Source organism: Geotrypetes seraphini, chromosome 14 (genome assembly GCF_902459505.1).
Source record: "Geotrypetes seraphini chromosome 14, aGeoSer1.1, whole genome shotgun sequence".
Classification (NCBI taxonomy): domain Eukaryota; kingdom Metazoa; phylum Chordata; class Amphibia; order Gymnophiona; family Dermophiidae; genus Geotrypetes; species Geotrypetes seraphini.
In genome coordinates, this window is record NC_047097.1 from 54,434,746 (window position 1) to 54,455,653 (window position 20,908).

Sequence of the window (20,908 nt, forward strand, 5' to 3'; positions counted from 1 at the left end):
GGCTGTGGCCATTCATACTCTGATTCTTTCCTCTCTCCTTAAAGAATGACATGAATATGGTTTCCCGCGGTTATCCGCGGGGACGGGAACGATGATGAATTTTGTCACCGTGTCATTCTCTATTTTGAGCATCAGCCCCCAATTAGGCCAGATTTGCATATGCCATGCCTGGAATGGGACCCGGTCTAATCCTGTATAGAGCTTGGTTTTCTTTCTTTTTTTAATGCAAATTCTGTTATTTTCTTCTCTTCGTGTGCTGGTAGAGTCTCACTCATTGCTTTTGCTCTTCAGAACATTTACTCGGGTTTAAGGATAGAGACTGAATGTGGTCATTCACTGTCCTAATTCAGCACTTTTCAGACTATGTGGCTCTGCTGATGCTATTAAGTATGCCTAGATGGTAGCTCCATCTATCTCTATATAGCCGATGTCACTTCCAGATCATAGTAAGCATGGAAGAGTTTTCATTTTCTTCCATCCGAAGTTTCAAGGTTTTTATGAGGCATGTCAGTGAGCTCAAAGCCATATCAAAGTATGGTAACATATATCTTATTCTGTGTTTTTCTCATTATTCTTTGGATCCTTATCTTTCAGATACTCCTTTAACCTATCTTAAAAATCGACCTAAATTTTGTGCCTACTTCTAAATAATATGTATGTTTTGATTTATTAATGTTAAAAAGTAAATAAATATAGTATGATCCTTAATGTTTTATATTGAGGAATAAGAAACTTTCATTACTTCTTAACACTTTGTAATATGTGTCATCTTTCATTATGGGGGTAGGGAGGGAATTTGTTTGATAATAATAGTTGGAATTTCTTGAATTGTATATTTATATAATTAATGTATTACATTGTTATATTAAAAAATTTGGGGGGTGAAGGGGAGGGAAAGGGGTGGGTGGGAAAGGTATAGGGGGGTATATATGGCATTATGAATAGGTAATACAGAAAATATATTTTGGAGAAATGATAAAATTATTTATGTAATATTTGAACTTTGAATTTAATTGTAATGAGCATATATTGCATAATTTTATTTTTTTTATATATATAATTTTTGATTTCTTCAATAAAATGTTTCAACATAAAAAATAAATAAATAAAAAGTAAGGCCCAATTTTTAACCCAGCACAGAATTTGAGCCAGATGGTTAATGCTGGGCCTAATCTGAGTATTGGCACTGAATGTCGGGATCTTGCTTGGCTTTCAGAAATTATCCAGATGCTGGCCAGCGTTCAGCATCGGTACCCAGATCACTATCCAGGCGAATTAGGACAGCTGTTTTTGTGATCCTGCTTGCTTAGTTAGCTGGGCATCATCACTGAATATTGGCAGTGCCTGGATAATTTCAGGATCCGCCCAACTGAGCCCCCAGATCACTATGGCAGTCTCCCCCAGATTTTCAGTGGCACTATCTGATTATGTGCTGCTGAAAATCCAAACATTATCTGGTCAGCAGAACATAACTGTCTAGGATAGGGATGTCAAAGTCCCTCCTCAAGGGCTGCGATCCAGTCGGGTTTTCAGGATTTCCCCAATGAATATGCATGAGATCTATTAGCATACTATGAAAGCAGTGCATGCAACTAGATCTCAGGCATATTCATTGGGGGAAATTCTGAAAACCCGACTGGATTGCGGCCCTCGAGGAAGGACTTTGACACCCCTGGTCCAGGACCTTCTTCTACATGATAATCTCCTGTTTAATATTAACCATTAATATATGAGGGGAAACAGGAGGGCTTTGGTTGTATGTGGCATGGTACTCCATTGTTTTTGGTGGCATCCTGCTGACTCTTGTACGCTCTTGTCAGGTAGCGCTGCTGCTGCTGGTTTTTTTCCTTCCCACTATGCAGAGGATCCGGGCTGGAATCGGTGATGATTTTGCCCTCATGCTTGCTGGGTTTGGCATCGTCTTGGCTAAAGACAAGACAGAGGTGGTTAATGTGGTCAAGTACTACCTCTGGGCTCTAGAAGGTAAGGTTTATCATTTGTTCAAGTTGGACATGGGACAATAGCATGGAATGCTGCTACTATTTGGGTTTTTGCCAGCTACTTGTGACTTGGATTGGCCTCCACCAAGATGGGATACCCAGTAAGACTATTCTTATGTTCTTATGTTCAGTCTGCTTCAGATCTGAGTCAACCAAAATTTTCACAAAGAGCACAGGAAATAGCATTGTCTGGGACTACAGTTTTCTGTAACATCTAGTGGTAAATACAGCAGACTGGCTTCACCCAGTGCATCCCAGGTTAGAGCACACTTTCCCTAGTTCGGTACATCTCTCTGAGGCTCCTTCTTCCTTATCATCTTCTTTATATTTTTATATTTAATATATGAATGATGTCCTTTTTCTCTTAGGCACTTTAGTTTAGATTTTGAGCCCTTCGAGACAGAGAGTGAAACCCAAAGTTCCTAATGTATTTAGTTTTGGGGGTCTCGACTTATATTCGGATTGACTTATAATCGAGCATATACAGTAGCATTTTATAAACTGCTTACCTTATATACTCAAATATAAATTGAGACCCCCGTTTTTTCCCCCCCAAAATTCAAGACTCACCATAGTCATTCAGGAAGCTGCTCAGCGCCGAGCAGCAGCGCAGGAAGCGTGCTACTGCTCGGTACAGCTGAACCGCCAGAACTCGCAGCAGCAAGTGGCACAGCAGCTGGGTAGGAGCGCGGAAAAGCTTGCTCATGCACTTTACACCTCTGGACCACTAGGGATTCCAGGCACATGGGTCATACGAAAGGTGCGGCGGCATGCGGGATATCAGCAGAGAGGAGGTACAATGGACAGGGCAGGAAGGGGGGACAGGGTGCAGAGCCTGGTGGCCTAGCAGAGGCCTGCAACAAGTCCGGGAGAGGGGGACAGGGGGGGGGCACTGGCCTGAATATAAACTGAGAAACGGTAGCTGGGACGGTTCTCTGGAATTAAAGCTCCCCTATTTTTGGGGGAACGTTTCATTTTTTGTAGAACAGTAGTTGTGGGACAATCTTTGATCTTGGATAGTATACATGCCTCTAATACAGGGGTGCCCAAGTCCGGTCCTCGAGATCTACTGGCAGGCCAGGTTTTCAGGATATCCACAATGAATATGCATGAGAGAGATTTGCCTGCATTGCTTTCTTGGTATGTAAATCTCTCATGCATATTCATTGTAGATATCCTGAAAACCTGGCCTACCAGTAGATCTTGAGGACCAGACTTGGGCAGCCCTGCTCTAAAACTTATAGAGCAGGGGTCTCAAAGTCCCTCCTTGAGGGCCGCAATCCAGTCGGGTTTTCAGGATTTCCCCAATGAATATGCATGAGATCTATGTGCATGCACTGCTTTCAATGCATATTCATTGGGGAAATCCTGAAAAGCCGACTGGATTGCGGCCCTCAAGGAGGGACTTTGAGATCCCTGTTATAGAGTGTTTTATAAACACAAATTTTATTACTATCATATGACACTTGCCCCTTACTGTTAGGAGGAGACTATAGCCTGGGACCCTAGCTTAGACCCAAGCAGAGGGTACCTTGGGCAACAAAAAGATTGCCCCAACAGTGCTGCTTGTTGGACTTTGGCAGTTTCTATATCCCACTGAGAAAGATTTCATTCATATGTCCAGGACACACTCCATGCAATCCTGCATTGATTATTTGTTGGTCTTTAGGGACTTATTATTTTCTAAAATAGGACCTTATGCAATCTCTGATCGTGTTTGGGTGTGGTTAGATTGGAAGGGACAGACTGGGATGAGGCAAGGATATCATTGGTCGTATCCCCTGTGGTTGAGTAGAGACCCTAGTTTTAATGTTTTTTTGAGTGAAATGCAGGAAGGATTATCAATTACACAAAGACACATGGAAGATCCAGTCATATTGTAAAACTGTGAAAGCAGTACTTTAGGAGGGGAGGCTAAGGTGGCTAGGGCTCTTCAGCTTCGAGAAGAGACCGCTCAGGGGGTGATATGAAAGAGGTCTATAAAATGCTGAGTGGAGTGGAAAGGGTAGAGGTGAATCGCTTGTTTACTCGTTCCAAAAATACTAGGACTAGGGGGCATGTGATGAAGCTACTAAGTAGTAGATTTAAAACAAACCGGAGACGATATTTCTTCACACAATGTGTAGTTAAAACGCTGGAATTCATTGCCAGAGAATATGGTGAAATCAGCAGGGATTAAAAAAGATTTGGATAATTTCCTAAAAGAGAAGGCCATAAGCCATTATTGAGATGGCTTGGAGGAATCCACTGCTTATTCTAGGATAAGCAGCATAAAATCTGTTTTGGGATGCAGCTAGGTACTTGGGACCTTTGTTGGTCATTCTTGTACTTGTTCTTAAGTTTCACTTAGAGCAGTGGTTCCCAAACCTGTCCTGGGGGGACCCCCCAGCCAATCAGGTTTTCAAGATATCCTTAATGAATATGCATGAGAGAGGTTTGCATACCTGTCACTTTCATTATATGCAAATCTCTCTCATGCATATTCATTAGGGATATCTTGAAAACCTGACTGGCTGGGGGGTCCCCCAGGACAGGTTTGGGAACCACTGACTTAGAGCATCAGACACCCTTCAATTGCACTGTTCTGTTTGGTTTTTTTGAATCTTTTTTGGTCAGTGGTTCCCAAGCCTGTCCTGGGGTACCTCCACAACACAAAAGCAGAAATTCCACTAACAAAAATGATGAAATTCACAATAGAAAGTGGAATATAGCAAAAAAATTAACTAATCAAATATGAACTAATCAAAGATATTGATAAGTCATCTATGGAAAGGAGGCAGGATCTCAGACCATATTGCTGTATCTCATATCAATCGGTGGCCGTTTGACCAAATACAATTGTGGTTTTAATCCCTTCCAATATGTGCATCACACTTAATAATAAAAATAAATTTTTTTGTGCAAGAAAACAGCAAATTTATATAATAAATTAAATTAATAGTTGATAAATTCATAAATAGGTAAATATATAAAAAGACCACTTATCTTAATGGTCGTAGAAACTGACTCTGACGGATCCGTTTCGTTGGAACTTCTTCAGAGAATCAGTATGATACAGAAAAAAAACTTTAATGCTGCATCTTAGAAGACAAAATCTGTCCGTGCGAGCGCTTGAGTAATGGCGTACCTCCAGCCAGTCAGGTTTTCCCAGTGAACAGGTATGAGATAAGTATGCATTCCCTTTCATTACTCATGCATATTTCACCGTGGACATCCTGAAAAACTTAATCGGTCGATGGTTCCCCAGAACAGGTGTTATATCCACTGTCACAGGAAATTCAATACTTTGTAATGAAAAAAAAACCAGTGGGCTCTAGCAGGTTATTGTTCCAATGTTAAAAAGATATGGTGTTGAAGTAGCCAAATCCAGTGCATTGCCATAACCTTGACAGCAAACTAGCTTCAGAGTACAGCCAGAAGTTCACAACCTGGGTCTGATGGATATTTTTCCCATCCATTTCAGTGTGCTATGTCTCGGCCTTGGTCATCTCATGCAGTCTGACTGTTGCCATGCTAATGAGATCTCTAGTGATGCACAGGTAAGAGATGTTATGGGAAACATACATTTAAATTAATCCATTTTCGGTAAATCCTGAAACTTAAAAAGTGCAGCCAGTCTTTGTAGGTATTAAACTCGAGACTAGGGATCATGTAGTCATCCAAACTTTGTGCATGAGGAGTGTCCCGCCATATATGTATTTTCAGTATTTATATTCTGCCTATAACCTAGGTCAGGGGTAGGGAACTCCGGTCCTCGAGAGCCGTATTCCAGTCGGGTTTTCAGGATTTCCCCAATGAATATGCATGAGATCTATTTGCATGCGCTGCTTTCAATGCATATTCATTGGGGAAATTCTGAAAACCCGACTGCAATACGGCTCTCGAGGACCGGAGTTCCCTACCCCTGACCTAGGTGGATTCCAACTAAAAAAAGCATGCACAACAGAAGTATAACATACACATACCGCAAACTCCCTCCCTCCTGCTCCAAAGGGTTTTAATCTTTACTGAAATGTTTCTACAGTTCTGGATGTATGATACCTTTTATTAAAATGATAAAATATGTTTCCTTAATAAAAAGCATTCAAGAAAGATACTTTCATTATCAGACCCCACCAGAAAGCTGCTTTTCCATGATCAGTCCACTTGAATAGCACTGTTAATCTTTGTGGCCTGGCTCTAATCAGACCCCTATGCATTTCACAGCTCCTGAACGTCTCATCACTAAGCCTGCCAACCGCTTTTAAGAAGTGATCCTAACCCTAATGTTTTATCCTCTCCCTCTCTTTTCTCTTTAACTCAAATTTTTTTTTGTTTTTTTTTTCTCTCCTAACAATATAACTTTACCCCCCCCCCCCTTTCTTCTTCAATCCCCACTCTCATGTTTGTTATTGTACAACTTCTTCAATGTTCACCTCCCCCCCCTTTTATAAGTATTATTTTAATTCTTTATTTTATCATAGCATTGTAAACCGGCTAGATACATGTTGATGGTCGGTATATTAAGAATAATAAAACTTGAAACTTGATTGCTGTGTATAAATCCAATTGCCAATTTTAATTTCCCCTTTAGGTTGGGAACCCGAATCCCAGTAAGGCTGACTAAACCTCTTTCTTTGCCTCTTCATATAGGACCAATCTAAAGGCTCTCTACAGAGGGGCTGTCTCTGATGTTTTCCAGTTCCCCCAAAAGCTGCAACCATCCCATCCAGCCATAGTCTCATGGATGAGTTTTACCAGCTACCAGGCTGCGCTCACCTGTTTAGGTAACTCCTCACCATCCAGGCTGTTTATAAAATCAATTCATAACATTTTGAAACTTGTGTAGCTTGGTAATAGAGAGAACTTGACTATGGGGGGAGGGTTGGAGAACAGATGGTAGAAAAAGAAGAGAGATTTGGACCAAAAAGTAGGGAGAAGAGAGGGGGCAGATGCTGGACAGGGGGGAGGGGAGAGAGACTGGACCAGAGAAGATAGGGGTAGAGAGGCTGGACCAATGAAGGATGATGGATTGAAATACCATACCACGGAAGGTGGGGGATGGAGGAGGAAAGGGAAAGAGGAGAGAAACGGAGACACAGAAGAGATGCTGAACATGGGGGGAGGATAGGAACAGGGACACAGAAAGGAGACACTCAGCAGGCTGAATAGGGGCACACAGGTAGGATGCATGTTGAACACATGGAACCTGGAAAGAGTTAAGTTAAAAAATATAGAGGACAGACACTAGGACCAAAGTGTCTGTCAGACAGCAAAGGTAGAAAAAAAATATTTTCTTTTTAATTTAATAACTGAAATAGGTCAGCTTTGGGAAATTTGCATCCTACCACTTAGGGAGCAATGGTATTATAGGGGTCTCACCTCAATTGTTATACCCGAGGTCCATTCAGTCCTAGCTATGGCACTGAATGCCTCTATGGCTTATCCTGTTCCAGGACAATTTTGTCTAGTCCTAATGCCTAAATTTATATTATGCTTTTCCAAAGCATATGCAGAAAAGATATGCTGGACTTGGAGGGAGCATAGGGACAGGAACACAAAGGGGATATGCTGGGCAGACATATAAGGAACATAGAGGAAAGATGGATGGAAATTTGAAAAGGACAGGAGACCCTGGAAAGAGAGTTAAGGGGGGGGGGGGAATAAAAGAAAATCAGAAGAGAGACACTAGGACCAAAACAATTCTAAGACAAGAAATAAGAGTTTTTTTCTGAATTTATTAGTTCCAACATGTCAGCTTTGGGAAATGTACATTTCTGATATAATTTTATGCAAGGTTTATTTACTGGAGCTCTGAAGAGCTAGGAGGACCATCTTAGTTTTTCTGCTTGGGGTCCATTCTGTCCTAGCTTTGCCACTGGCTATTAAAATAGAATCCCATCAGTTGGAAACTCCACTTTCCTCCCTCGCTTTTAAGATTTTGCTTCCCTGATCTCTCCACCGTAAATGGGGTAACCAGACTTCTCCTCCTCTGCCATGCAATAAAGGAACAATAGATGTTGATCTTTCTGCTCCACCATAAATTCTTATCGCCCTTAGTCTTCTCTTTCTACTGGAAATTTAAGATGAGGTGTCCAGCCCCTTTTTGGATGTCTTGAGACCAAGGGACCCTTCTACGAAAAGGCATTAAGCCCTTGATGCATGGTTAGCACATGAGAACAGCCTACCAAATAAAACGTTTTGTGGTATTTTCCCTGGTTTTGCATGCTAAAATATACCTAACAATTTTTTTTAATCCTTGTGGGAGGGGGTTTGGTGGTGGCAGGGAATGAGCATGTCTTCGTTAACCTGCTAGTTCATTTTGATTTGCATGTGCTAACTGATTAATGCAGGCGTAACGCAGGAGCACGGAGCACCTCCTAAGTATGAGATGCTAAGGGGGGAATTCATCGAGGGATACTAACTGATTTAGCACACGCTAAATGCCAAGACGACCCTTATATTATATGGGTGTGTGCTAATTGGTTAGCATGCTCTAAATCGGTTAGTGCCCCTTGATGAATTTCCCCATAAGTGCTTCTGTGTTAAGTTTATTCAGGTCTCTTGTGCTTTATAAGATAAGTGGCTTACTTCTATCGAATATATTTAATAAAGTAACTTAAGTAATTTTAAGGATTGCTGTATTTTGTACATTGAAAAATATAGGAGGAGGAGAAAGAACAATGATTATAGTATGGTTTTATTCAGCTGATTTGTAGGAAATATAGATCCCGTCTGAGGTCTTTTCTCCTTTCTCTTTGAAACATAGGGCTCCTTTTACAAAGGTGCGCTAGCGTTTTTAGCACACGCACTGGATTGCCGAAAAACTACCGCCTGCTCAAGAGGAGTTGATAGCGGCTAGCGCGCAGGGCATTTTAGCTCGCACTATTCCGCGCGTTAAGGCCCTAACGCCCCTTTTGTAAAAGGAGTCCATCGTGGCGATTTAGGGCTCCTTTTACGAAGCCGCGTTAGCGGCTTTATCGCATGCAGCCTTTTAGTGCGCGCTAACCCCTGCGCTAGCCGAAAAAACTACTGCCTGCTCAAGAGGAAGCGGTAGCAGCTAGCGCAGCCGGCAAATTAGCGCGCGCTATTACGCACGTTAAACCTTAATATCAAATGTATAAGGCAACCAATTTAGAAGAAATTATCTTTTTTCAAGAACTGAATACACATTTCTAAATTTGGATATAATTTGCTATTTTTGAGTTGTGGAATTTGTATCAAATATTTTTGGTTGTTTGTAATATTAGCGCACAACCTGAAAAAAGCTAAAAAGGAAAAGCTCTAAAAAAACAAACACAATAATTTTGCTGTCAACACCCAGGAACTTCCCAGCAAATATTAGCATATTTTAGCAAAAGGGCCCCTAAATGCAATATATTAAATAAAATGTAAAAACATAAATGTTCTATTATTTTTGTACCCACTAACTCAAATTCCACAGGCTTCAGAGGCCCAATTAGTGCAGAGTCGATGAAAATCTCACTAGCGATCTTTGAGCAAAATGGAAGTTCAACTGGCAATCTAATAAGCCTTTTCATTACCCCTGAAGAAGCCCATTAGAGCGAAACGGACCGGGCCTCCGTTATTTGAATGCTCAATTATTTAGAAGGAAAAATTTAAGTATGAAATTGACATACATTATATTTATAATAAAAGAAAAAATGTTTTAAATAACTAAAAATCAATGAAAATTAAAAATATTAAAAATTCAAGGGTTTTTGACCGGTGATGATACCTAACCCCAAAATATTTGTGACTTTATTGATCACATTTTAGGGGTATTTTGAGGTCTTTTTTCCCTTGATTATAATCACGTTATATACACTATTAGTGTTCCATCAACTTTGTCAAACTATTATTTTTGTACCCACTAACTCAAATTCCACAGGCTTCAGAGGCCCAATTAGTGCATTGGGGAATGTACCAATTCAGCCTCTGCAGTGGGGAAACATTTAAATCATATCCACATCACACTTCCTTTCCTCTCAACGATAAATGCTAGTAAGACAAATCAGTAAATCCTCTAGTATTTTTTATACTTATAAGCTCCACTATAAAATTCAGGGCCAACTTAAGGCATGGGCTCAAAATCTGCCTTACCAGCAAAGCCTTCAGACAGCGGCAAGAATGTGTTTTAATCTCTCCAAGTACTTCTCGGCTGCTGCCGGCACTGCCACAGGTTTAAATGTGAGAACAGGTACTTCCCATTCTCACATTTAAAACTGCACTGGTGCTGGCACAGGGAGAAGAGCACCGTGATGAGAGCAAAACAACCTGCTTTCACCAGCCGTCTAGAGATAAGAAAAGAGCTGACGCAGAATGGTAAGGGGAGGGGGCACCAGAGCTAAAGTTGACTCAGGGTGCCATAATACGTTTGAACCAGCACAGATAAGATTTCCATTATTAACTGTTGCACAAAATGATCTCTTAAAAAGAGATCAATTATATACTTCTGATTGCACAGTATCTGTAGGCTGATTGAGAAACTGAGCCCTCCTTTATTACTCTGTGCAGAATTCAGAGCGGGTACTGGTATAAAAGCTGCTGAGTTTACAAAATCCTCTGCTTATTATGGATTTAGGGATAATACGAGGGTCATTTCATAAATAATGCACACTATTTTTTAAAAAAATTTAAACGTTTGATTTTTTTATTCAAGTATTTCTTTACAATCCTTCAATATAGTCTCCCTGCTTTGCAATGACCGGGTCCCAACATCTAGGAAGCTTCATTATTCCATTCAAGACACTGTTTTTGTTCAGTTCCAAATGGCTCGGGGAATGGCGGAAGAAAGCTCTTCCAGAGATGCAAAACGATGTCCACGCATAGGTTGTTTCAACTTTGGAAAAAGGTCGAAGTCTGGTGGACTCATGTCTGGACTGTAGGGAGCATGAGGTAACACCTCCCAGCTGTATTCTCGTAGTTTTTCAATGACGAGTGGAGAGCTCCATCTTCCCCACAACCAAAAAAGTTTCGACGAGCTCAATCAAAAGTCAAACAAATGATGATTTTTGCTTATGATCATGAAGGCATCATCATTACAGACAAAGTTCCATGTGGAAGAAGTGTCACAGCAGTGTATTATTGTGGGTTTTTTTTGCAAAAAATTGCACAAAACCCGACCTCAGTTGCTCTTGTCTGGGCCACTCATTCTTCACGACAACGCTTGCCCGCACATAGGGAATGTCGTCATTGAAAAACTATGCGAATACGGCTGGGAGGTGTTACCTCATGCTCCCTATAGTCCAGACATGAGTCCACCAGACTTCGACCTTTTTCCAAAGTTGAAACAACCTATGCGTGGACATTGTTTTGCATCTCTGGAAGAGCCTTCTTCCGCCGTTACCTGAGCCATTTGGCAACTGAACAAAAACGTTGTCTTGGATGGAATAATGAAGCTTCCTGGACCTTGGTACTCAGTCATTGCAAAGCAGGGAGACACTTCTCCCTCTGTATCTGCGGTTTCCGTATCTGCGGATTCGCTTATTTACAATTTTTCAGAAGTTGACTCCACCCTCCAAAATTACATCATCATTAAAGTTCTTTTTCCTTTTACTGTACTGATAAAAAAGGGTATCGCTTACCATTCACTCTGAAAATTGCTGCTACCATGCTTTCTCCCACAAATTCGCTGCTTCCATGCTTCCCAGTGTGCAATGAGAAAAACGCTGCTTCCCAGCATGCCTGCCCAGAAATCGCTGCTTGCCTGCCTGCCCAGAAATCACTGTAGAAAAGTTATTTGCAGTTCCAATAATAAAAACGGAAGGCTTTTTCTAAAAACCACGAATAACATTTAAGAAGTTAATTGCGGTTTTTCCATATTCGCGCCTATGGTCCGCCCACATTCCCTGCGAATACGGAGGGAGAAGTGTATATTGAAGGATTGTAAATAAATATTTGGGAAAAAAAATGAAACATGTAAATTTTAAAAAATTTGTGTTCATTATTTATGAAATGACCCTCGTAGACAATGTAAGGAAGGGGATATCACATTTCTTCTTTTTCATCTCTGTCTTCCCAGGCCTTCTCCTCCAGCAGACTGTTTTCTTCCTTTGTAATGTGAGTTTCACGTTCCTGGTCATCATTCCTCTGGCGTTCGGTAGAAATCTTTTACTCTTCAGAGTCTTGAAGGCCATGTGGTAGGTGTTTGATTTCACAATACAGTGTGCCTAGAAAGGATGAAAGATGATGTTTCGAGCATGCAGAAGTCCCAGTTCTCCATAAACCTCTGAATGTTTCCAACACTAAAATTATTTTGTCCAGCTGAGTTTTAGAGTGATTAGTAGTGGTCAGCAAGTACCGTATTTTCACGCATATAACGCGCGCGTTATACATGATTTTACAAACCGTGCATAACCATGCGCGTTATACGTGTGAGCGTGTTTTACAATTTTTTTTTTTACATTCTGATCCGGCATTCCCTCTGCGAACTGGCATCCTCCCCCCCCGCTCGCGTCACCCCCCTCCCCCGCGATCCTACATTCCTCCCCAGCACCGCAAATACAACTCTTACCCGATTGGGCACCGGCACCGGCACCAGCACCAATGCACAGCATGTGCCAGTGCCAGTGCCCGAAGATCCTCCCTCGTTGGTTTGGGCTGGGCTGGGCTGGGCCGGGCGATGCGAGAGAGATCCTCCTTCTTCCTCTGCCGGGCTGGACTAGGCTTTGAGCATTTGCGCATGCTCAAAGCCTTCTGGTCTCGCTCTCTCCGAGATAATCTCGGGGGAGGGGGAGTGACGCGAGCGGGGGGGGAGGATGCCGGTTCGGAGTAGGCAGGAGGAGGTTTTAGCATGCGCGGTATATGCGTGTGCGCGCTATATTAACATTTTATTACATAAATTTGTGTTCCCCGCGCGGTATACACGTGTGCGCGTTTTACACGGATGCTCGGTATATGAGTGAAAATACGGTACTTTGTTGGTCCTGGACTGTAATTAAGGATGGACAAAGGGTTGGAGCAGCAACTCGAAGCTCCTTCAGAGAAGAAAAATTGCCACAATTTAAGCATGAGGTGGCAGTGGATAAAAAAGCCAAGAAGCTCATAATAAAAACAATAACAATTAATTGGCCAATAGGCACCTACCTGATTCTAAAAAGGTTAAGCACCCCAAAACACATGGGGCTTAGCTGGTGTGTTTTGGGGCAGAGACAGACATAAGCGACACGAGTTGTGATTCTCTAAAGAACTCTGCAATGTAGGCCAGAGGTTCCCAACACAAGGTAAGCAACCCCCAAGGGGTACACAAACCACTGATGGGGGATATGTGGCGCTATGTGTGTCCACTGCCCTCCTTTTTCCTCAACTTGTTTGTGGTGCTGCCGTCACCCCTGCAATTCTCCTACACTTCTCTCCCTTTTTTTCAATGGGTTAGCGGCAGCGATTCCTACAGCTGCCTGCCGCTAACCCGGAAGCCTCTCATCTGCTGCTTGGGTATGGTGTGTGTGTGTCTGAGAGAGAGAAGGGCAGAGTGGCTGAGGGCACATGGGGTATGTGTGTGTGTCTGAGAGAAGGGTAGAATGGCTGAGGGCATGTGAGACGTGTCTCAAAGCGAGAAGAGCAGAGTGGCTGAGGGCAGGTGGGATACCTCTGAGAAGAGCAGAGGGCCTATTGGAGTGTGTGTGTATATCAGAGAGAGAGAGGGGCAGAATGGCTGAGGGCAGTTGGGATGTGTGTGTGAGAACTAGAGGTCTGCATGGGAACAGGGATCACGGGAATCCTGCGTGTCCCACGGGGTACCCGCGGGAATCCCCCCTAACCCATGGGACTCCCACGGGGACCCCCCTCTGGCCCACGGGACTCCCACGGGGACCCCCCTCTAGCCAACGGGACTCCCACGGGGATGGAAGGCTTTGGAAGCAGGGTTCGTCCATATAATATAATGGACACGTCAGCCTTAGTAAAAGAGGGGGTTTATAAGTTAATTACCTGAACAGAAAACAAAAAAAGGGTTCCACCAAAGAGATTCCACAAGGAAAACAGCAGCGCAAACACAGAAGAAACTGGAATTGATGATCCTGTCAGAAGTAATTGCTGCTTTTTATGGGGACAGGCGGGGATGGAGGTAATTCCTTGCGGGGACGGGTGGGGACGGAGAGGATCCTGGCGGGGACAGGTGGGGACGAAGAGGATCCTGACGGGGGACAGGTGGGGACGGAGAGGATCCTGGCAGGGGACGGGCAGGGATGGTTGGGATTTCTGTCCCCGTGAGAATTTTCCCATAATCACTAGTGAGAACTTTCCCATAATCACTAATCGGATTTCATGTTTCATTTTCCCAGAGAAAAGACAAAACCATATTGGTCACTAATGACAACTTTTGTCAAGGTCTTCCTTTTCTCCTGTTATAAGTAGGCCCCGTCCAAGTGTCGTTGTTCATTTTCACTCAGTTTGTAAGAATGACGCACCACTTGTCAAGGGGCCAGTTTATATGAGACTGAAATATAAGAGATCATGCCAAGTATGCCTCGGTCTGTATGCCAGTTTCAGTGACCTGTATTATGTATCTTGCCTAGTTAGTTACTATTTAACAATAAAAAGTCCAATTCAGGATCTCTGCTGATCAGAGCTCAGGGGTACGTGTTGAAAATTGTTCTTTCTAGGGGGTATTTGGCCTGAAGAAGTTGGGAAACACTTACGTAGGCCAGTAAAACCCTGGCCCACATTCCCAGTGCCTAAGTTTTTTTGTTAGGTGCGATTCTGTATGCAGCGTCTAATCGTGATTTAAACGCGGCTGGTGCCATTTTTCTAGGTGCCAGCCAGTTTAGATGCTGTTTGCAGAATCCAGCTCCGAGGGCCATATTCTATAAACGGCTGCCTAATTTAATTGGCTTTAATCAGAGCAGTAATTGACCGTGACATTTAAAACTGATTAAAAACGCGTTTAAAAAAACAAAAGTAGACGCTGGGAGGCGTCAACAGTGTAGGTGCTGGTAATGCATCTACAGCAGGAGACCTAATGGCACCTTACGTCTGAGTGGGCGTGGTTAGGGGTGGAGCAGGACGTAGGCACCGTTAGGCATGATTCACTAAAGAACTAAGATGCCTATATTATAGGCCATTAAAACACTGGCCTACGCTGCAGGCAGTTAAGTTTTTTCTTAGGCGTTGATAGCCACGACTCTGTTCACGGTGCCTAAGCATGATTGACAAGCGGCTGGTATCCATTTTTTGTAGATTCTGCCGATTTAGGTGCCATTTATAGAACCTGACCCTAAGTGCATATATGTAAGAGCACTGTTTTAGAATTATCACCTAGATGGCTTTAGTAGGACCATGTGTCACCTCCGTTAAGGAGTTTCATTGGCTTCCTTTTCAATTGAGAGTGCAGTTTAAATGTGCCTGCGGAGTTTTTAAAATCTTACATGGTATCTTTGATTCGTTGGTCCCTCTAGCTTTAAATCCTTTTAGATCTTCAAGTTGCAGAACTGTCCATGTATTTAAACTTTCTCTCCCTGCTGTAAAAGGTGCCAGATCTAGCAGTAAAATTGTTCATTCCTTCCCCTATTTACTAACCGCAGTTTGGAACGTCCTACCTTCTCAAATAAGATCCTGTCTATCCCTTCACGTTTTTCGAAAAATCCTGAAAACTACTTTCGTTCAGCGTTTTCTAGCAGATAAGTTTCCACGAGGTCAATTCTCTCTTTTAACAACTACTGTTAACCGAGTCGAGCCTTGTTTCTCAGGGATGACTCGGTATATAAGTCCAAGATGTAGTTTAGTTTAATTTAGGTTTCTAGATCTCTTAAATTTAGGCCTGTAATGTATTTGCCTAGAATTTGCAGCTGAAAACCTAGACGCACAGAACAGTGAAGATAAGTGACAATACCAATCAACAGCGCTCGAATAACTTTTAATGAAATTCTTCCATATGACTTGACACGAGCTTTATTTCAGGCCAGTGGCCTGCATCAAACATTGCTGAGTTCTGTTGAATTCGTTTACTGAGGACTCTGTACATCAACATCAGTTGTTGATTAGAATCTTTTCAGACTCTTGATGCTGGCCATTGAGCTGAAACGCGGCCTAAGTCATATGGAACAAATTCATTAAAGGTTGTTCAGGCACTGTTGATCGGTTTTTCTCATTTGTCATCTCCACTGCTCTTTGAGTCCAGCCGAAAAGCCAGGCATTGAGCAGTTGCTCTTGAAAATGGACCACTTTGTAATCCTTTACCTCTGGTTTATTTTCATTCAGGCCCATCTGGCTAATGCTGGTGTCGGTGGTGACTTTGCAGCATCTGTGTGCTCGTTTTGCTTTCCTGCATAAGGAGTGCAAGCAGCAGGAGGTGACCAACAGGTAAGAGCTCGCTGCAGGATGAAGAGAAGCATTCAGAAGTAATCTATGGCCATTTGAATGCTGTGAGATTTACTTAACATCTCATATTCAGTAAAACAAATTGGATGTGATTCTCCCTGTTTTAGAAGGAGGTTTTGATTTTATGGACAATATTTATTCAGGAAGAAAGAGTTTTAATAGTTGGATTAAATAAGGTATAAAACAATACAAAATCTTCCAAGATCCTATCTCAAATCTTTATTGATAGAATTGGGCTATAAGGGGGAAATTGTATAAAAGACACATAAAGATAGGTGCCTAACTCCAAAGTAGACGTGTTTAGGGGGGGAGAAGAACATAGGTGCCGCTAGGTGTGATTCTAGAAAGGACTTAGGCACCTATACTGTAGGCCTTTAAAAACCCTGGCCTATGTTACAGGCATCTAAATTAGAGAATGACAGGGGGACAAATTTTTCCCTGTCCCCGCAGGAACTCAAATTTCCTCGTCCCGTCCCCGTGAGTTTTGTCACTGTCCCTGCCCCATTCCTGTAAGCTCTGCCTTAACTGCACAAGCCTCAAACACATAGGATTTTAAAGTGTTTGAGGCTTGTGCAGATGAGGACGGAGCTCAGGCATTGGTGGAATGAGGCATTATGACATCACAATCTGAGCTCTAGAATGTTGCTACTTATGATTTTAAAGTGTTTCAGGCTTGTGCAGATGAGGACGGAGCTTAGACATTGGTGGAATGAGGCATTATGACATCACAATCTGAGCTCTAGAATGTTGCTACTTACGATTTTGAAGTGTTTGAGGCTTGTGCAGATGAGGACGGAGCTTAGGTATTGGTGGAATGAGGCATTATGACATCACAATCTCAGCTCTAGAATGTTGCTACTTATGATTTTAAAGTGTTTGAGGCTTGTGCAGATGAGGACAGAGCTTAGACATTGGTGGAATGAGGCATTATGACATCATAAGCTCAGCTCTAGAATGTTGCTACTTATGATTTTAAAGTGTTTGAGGCTTGTGCAGATGAGGACGGAGCTTAGGCATTGGTGGAATGAGGCATTATGACATCACAATCTCAGCTCTAGAATGTTGCTACTTATGATTTTAAAGTGTTTGAGGCTTGTGCAGATGAGGACAGAGCTTAGACATTGGTGGAATGAGGCATTATGACATCACAATCTCAGCTCTAGAATGTCGATACTTATGATTTTAAAGTGGTTGAGGCTTGTGCAGATGAGGACAGAGCTTGCAGAAATGGGGACAGGACTGGAAAATGAGTTCCTGCGGGGATAGGGAAAAATTTGTCCCTGTGTCATTCTCTAATCTAAATGTTAGTTAGGCACATAAGTGTGATTGACAAGAGATAGATGTCTATTAGATAAGTGCCTGTCTTTTTAGACACCATTTACAGAATTTCCCCTAAGTATCTTTTTTAATTAATTACAATTGAAACAATAGATAAGTCAAATTGCTGCTCAATAGGAGTGTGAAAAGTTGTAGCCCTTGGAAAGGTCTGGGTGAAACTCTTTAGATTGGATAGTATTTCTTCAACCGTGCTGCACGCTAGAAAGTCTTAACAAATTCCACCAAAACCTTTCCAAAGTCCAGAGCTTTTCACGTTCCTTTTTAGCAGCAATTTGAACTAATAGACTCAGTTTTCAAAGAGTTTAGAATTCAGGGGTGTCCAACCTTTTGGCTTCCCTGGGCCGCATTGGCCGACAAAAATTTTTTTGGGGGGACCGCACAAACGCGTAAACGCTGCAACAAGACAGTGGAGGGAGCCGGCAAGATGGTAAACACCCAGGGGCGGCAGAGGAAAACACTGCGTCGCCCTCGACCGGGGCCGCACAAAATACTTCACAGGGCCGCGTGTGGCCCCCCTGGGCTGCAGGTTGGACACCCCTGGTTTAGATGCTTCAGTGTCAAGTTTGTAATCTGATAAACCACCTTTCAGAGTGGTTAACAAATGCAAACTATATGAAAGATTGAAAGGAAATATATCTGGTGATTAGGAAAGAAGAGATTAAGTTTGAATCTAGGGCTCCTCTTACAAAGGTGCGTTAGGGCCTAAATTGCCGCTCGCGCTAGCCGCTACCGCCTCCTTTTAAGCAGGCGGTAATTTTTCGGCTAGCGCGCGCTAATCCGATGCGTGCACTAAAAACGCTAGCACGCCTGTGTAAAAGGAGCCCCCTAGTGACTAGGTGGCAGACAACAGGCATAAAAATGTGTTTTGCCTCTAATGTGTATCTAGTGGTGACCAGTTTTCCATCAGGCTTAAGAGTTGTGGCAGTAATTCCATAGCCATACCTATCGTGGGAACTTACTGATCCCTTAATTATCAAACTGGAGTGGAAACTATTAGCACAGAGAGAGGGGAGACATGATCGAGACGTTCAAGTATCTAACGGGCCGCATCGAGGCGGAGGAAGATATCTTCTTTTTCAAGGGTCCCGCGGCAACAAGAGGGCATCCGTGGAAAATCAGGGGCGGGAAACTGCGAGGTGACCCCAGGAAATTCTTTTTCACAGAAAGGGTGGTTGATCGCTGGAACAGTCTTCCACTGCAGGTGATTGAGGCCAGCAGCGTGCCTGATTTTAAGGCTAAATGGGATCGACACATGGGATCTATTCACAGGGCAAAGGTAGGGGAGGGTCATTAGGGTGGGCAGACTAGATGGGCCGTGGCCCTTATCTGCCGTCTATTTCTATGTTTCTATGTTTCTTGGCTTTCCTTGATGATCATCTTGTTTGAGGCGCCAACATTTTCCTTAGCGTTTACTTGCCCTTTCACCTATTCTGGTCTCATAGACGGATGCTTTATCTGTTCACCTACCTGTTGTTCCCCGTGAACTTCCTGCTGGGGCTTCTGGTGGGTGTCTGGAGGATGGTCATTTCCGCATTGTACAACATTGTGCACCTGTGCCGACTAGATCTGAGCCTCCTTCACCGTGCTGTGGAGAGCTTTGACCCTGGTAAGTAGCAGCGTTATTTCTTGCTCTAGATTACAGTAAAGAAAATGTGCAGTGTGCCAGCTTTTTACATGGATGTTTGATCTTGTTTAAGGGGCTGATCTTTACAAAAAGGGCACTTACCTGAGGGTTTTCCAAGGTTTCATAAAGAATATTGCATTGTAGTCTGTTCTCTTGTCATCCAGTAAAACAGAATTCAACCACGTTTTTAAACAGACCCCAATAGAGATGAAATTCAAAATCAAGAGCTATGTATTTTACAATAAAAACATTACAACTGTGTAAGCACATTGGATTAGGGACAGCCATGCCGTCTGAAAGAAATCCGGGATTGATAGACTTTGTATATATTACTTATAGTTATATTTAAACTCTATATAATCAGAATATTCAAGCCCCAGAGGAAAAGTTCAAGAATAATAATTCACTTCATAAGTGAGCGAAAGATCCTTAGTTGTTGACACAATACAAATACTGATGTGTCCTCTTCCTAATCAAGCAACCACAAGCCCATACTGTACCACTGTATGTGCTGCTTGCTCAAACGTCACACATCGCTAGGCTCATCCTCCTAAAACCGACCTCTATGAATAAGAAAATTCCTAAATTCGGAGATAGAAACTATAAAGTTCTTTGTATACATATATGTAGTGTCTTACTGAGATCACTGGCTTAAATATCAAATACTGAACATGCAATTATCTGAAATACATGCAGCTATACAAACTGGAGTGGCTCGACAAAGTGCCCCATTTTGTCTTTCATCAGGACACAATAACTTTCCTACTGTGTGTAATTAGCCAAATACAATGACTGGAAGTGAGGAGATGTTCTTGAACTGTTCCCCTGGGGCTTGAATATTCTGATTATAGGAAATTTAAGTATATAGTTATGGTAGTATATAGATTTAAAACAAACCGGAGAAAATATTTCTTCATACAACATGTAATTAAACTCTGTAATTCGTTGCCAGAGAATGTGATGAAATCAGCTTAGCGGGGTTTAAAAAAGGTTTGGATAATTTCCTGAAAGAGAAGCCCATAGGCCATTCTTGAGATGATTTGGGGGAAATCCACTGCTTATTCCTAGGATAAGCGGCATAAAATCTGTTTCACTACTTGGGATCTAGCTACCTACAACAGGCAGGATCCTGAGTTTGATGGACCTTCAGTCTGTTTCAGTATGGCAATTCTTATGTTCTAATTAAATATATTATTTGGTAGTTGTTCTTCTTACTTATAGGGCATAGCCATTCCATAAATTGTTTATGGAATAATTATATAAACCGTTTTTCACAGGGATACTCGGAGGTGGTCATTACTACTCTGCACAGACCCAAAAAGCCTACGACAGTCTCTGCGTATGCTAAGGCATGGGAAACTTTCCAGCACCGGTGCATTAAGGAAAAGGAGGATCCTTTCTCTGCTCTGATCTCCATGGTGTTAGCCTTCCGCCAGGCTGGCCTTGACAAGGGGTTTGCAGTGGCATCCCTCAGAGTTCAAATGGCGAGACTTTCATGTTTCAGGACTCGAGACTGAAAGGCTTAGTTGGTGTCTCATCCAGACATAGCCAGATTCCTAAAGGGGGCACTGCGTCTCAGTCCCCAGTAAAACACTTGTTCCATTCATGGAACCTTAACGTAGTTTTGCTAGGCCTCAGCCAGGCTCAT

At 42.5% G+C, this 20,908-nt stretch overlaps 1 protein-coding gene across 4 annotated transcripts in view; it reads left to right on the forward strand.

Moving 5' to 3' along the window:
- The window catches only part of STRA6 (signaling receptor and transporter of retinol STRA6), a 126,315-nt gene that overhangs the window by 94,726 nt on the left and 10,681 nt on the right, over positions 1-20,908 (forward strand). For all 4 annotated transcript variants that reach the window (XM_033919722.1, XM_033919723.1, XM_033919721.1 and 1 more), the window contains 6 exons: positions 1,821-1,983; positions 5,464-5,539; positions 6,633-6,766; positions 12,004-12,121; positions 16,179-16,280; positions 19,079-19,242. In XM_033919722.1, the coding sequence (XP_033775613.1) occupies positions 1,821-1,983; positions 5,464-5,539; positions 6,633-6,766; positions 12,004-12,121; positions 16,179-16,280; positions 19,079-19,242 (757 nt within the window). The remainder of the gene's footprint in view (positions 1-1,820; positions 1,984-5,463; positions 5,540-6,632; positions 6,767-12,003; positions 12,122-16,178; positions 16,281-19,078; positions 19,243-20,908) is intronic.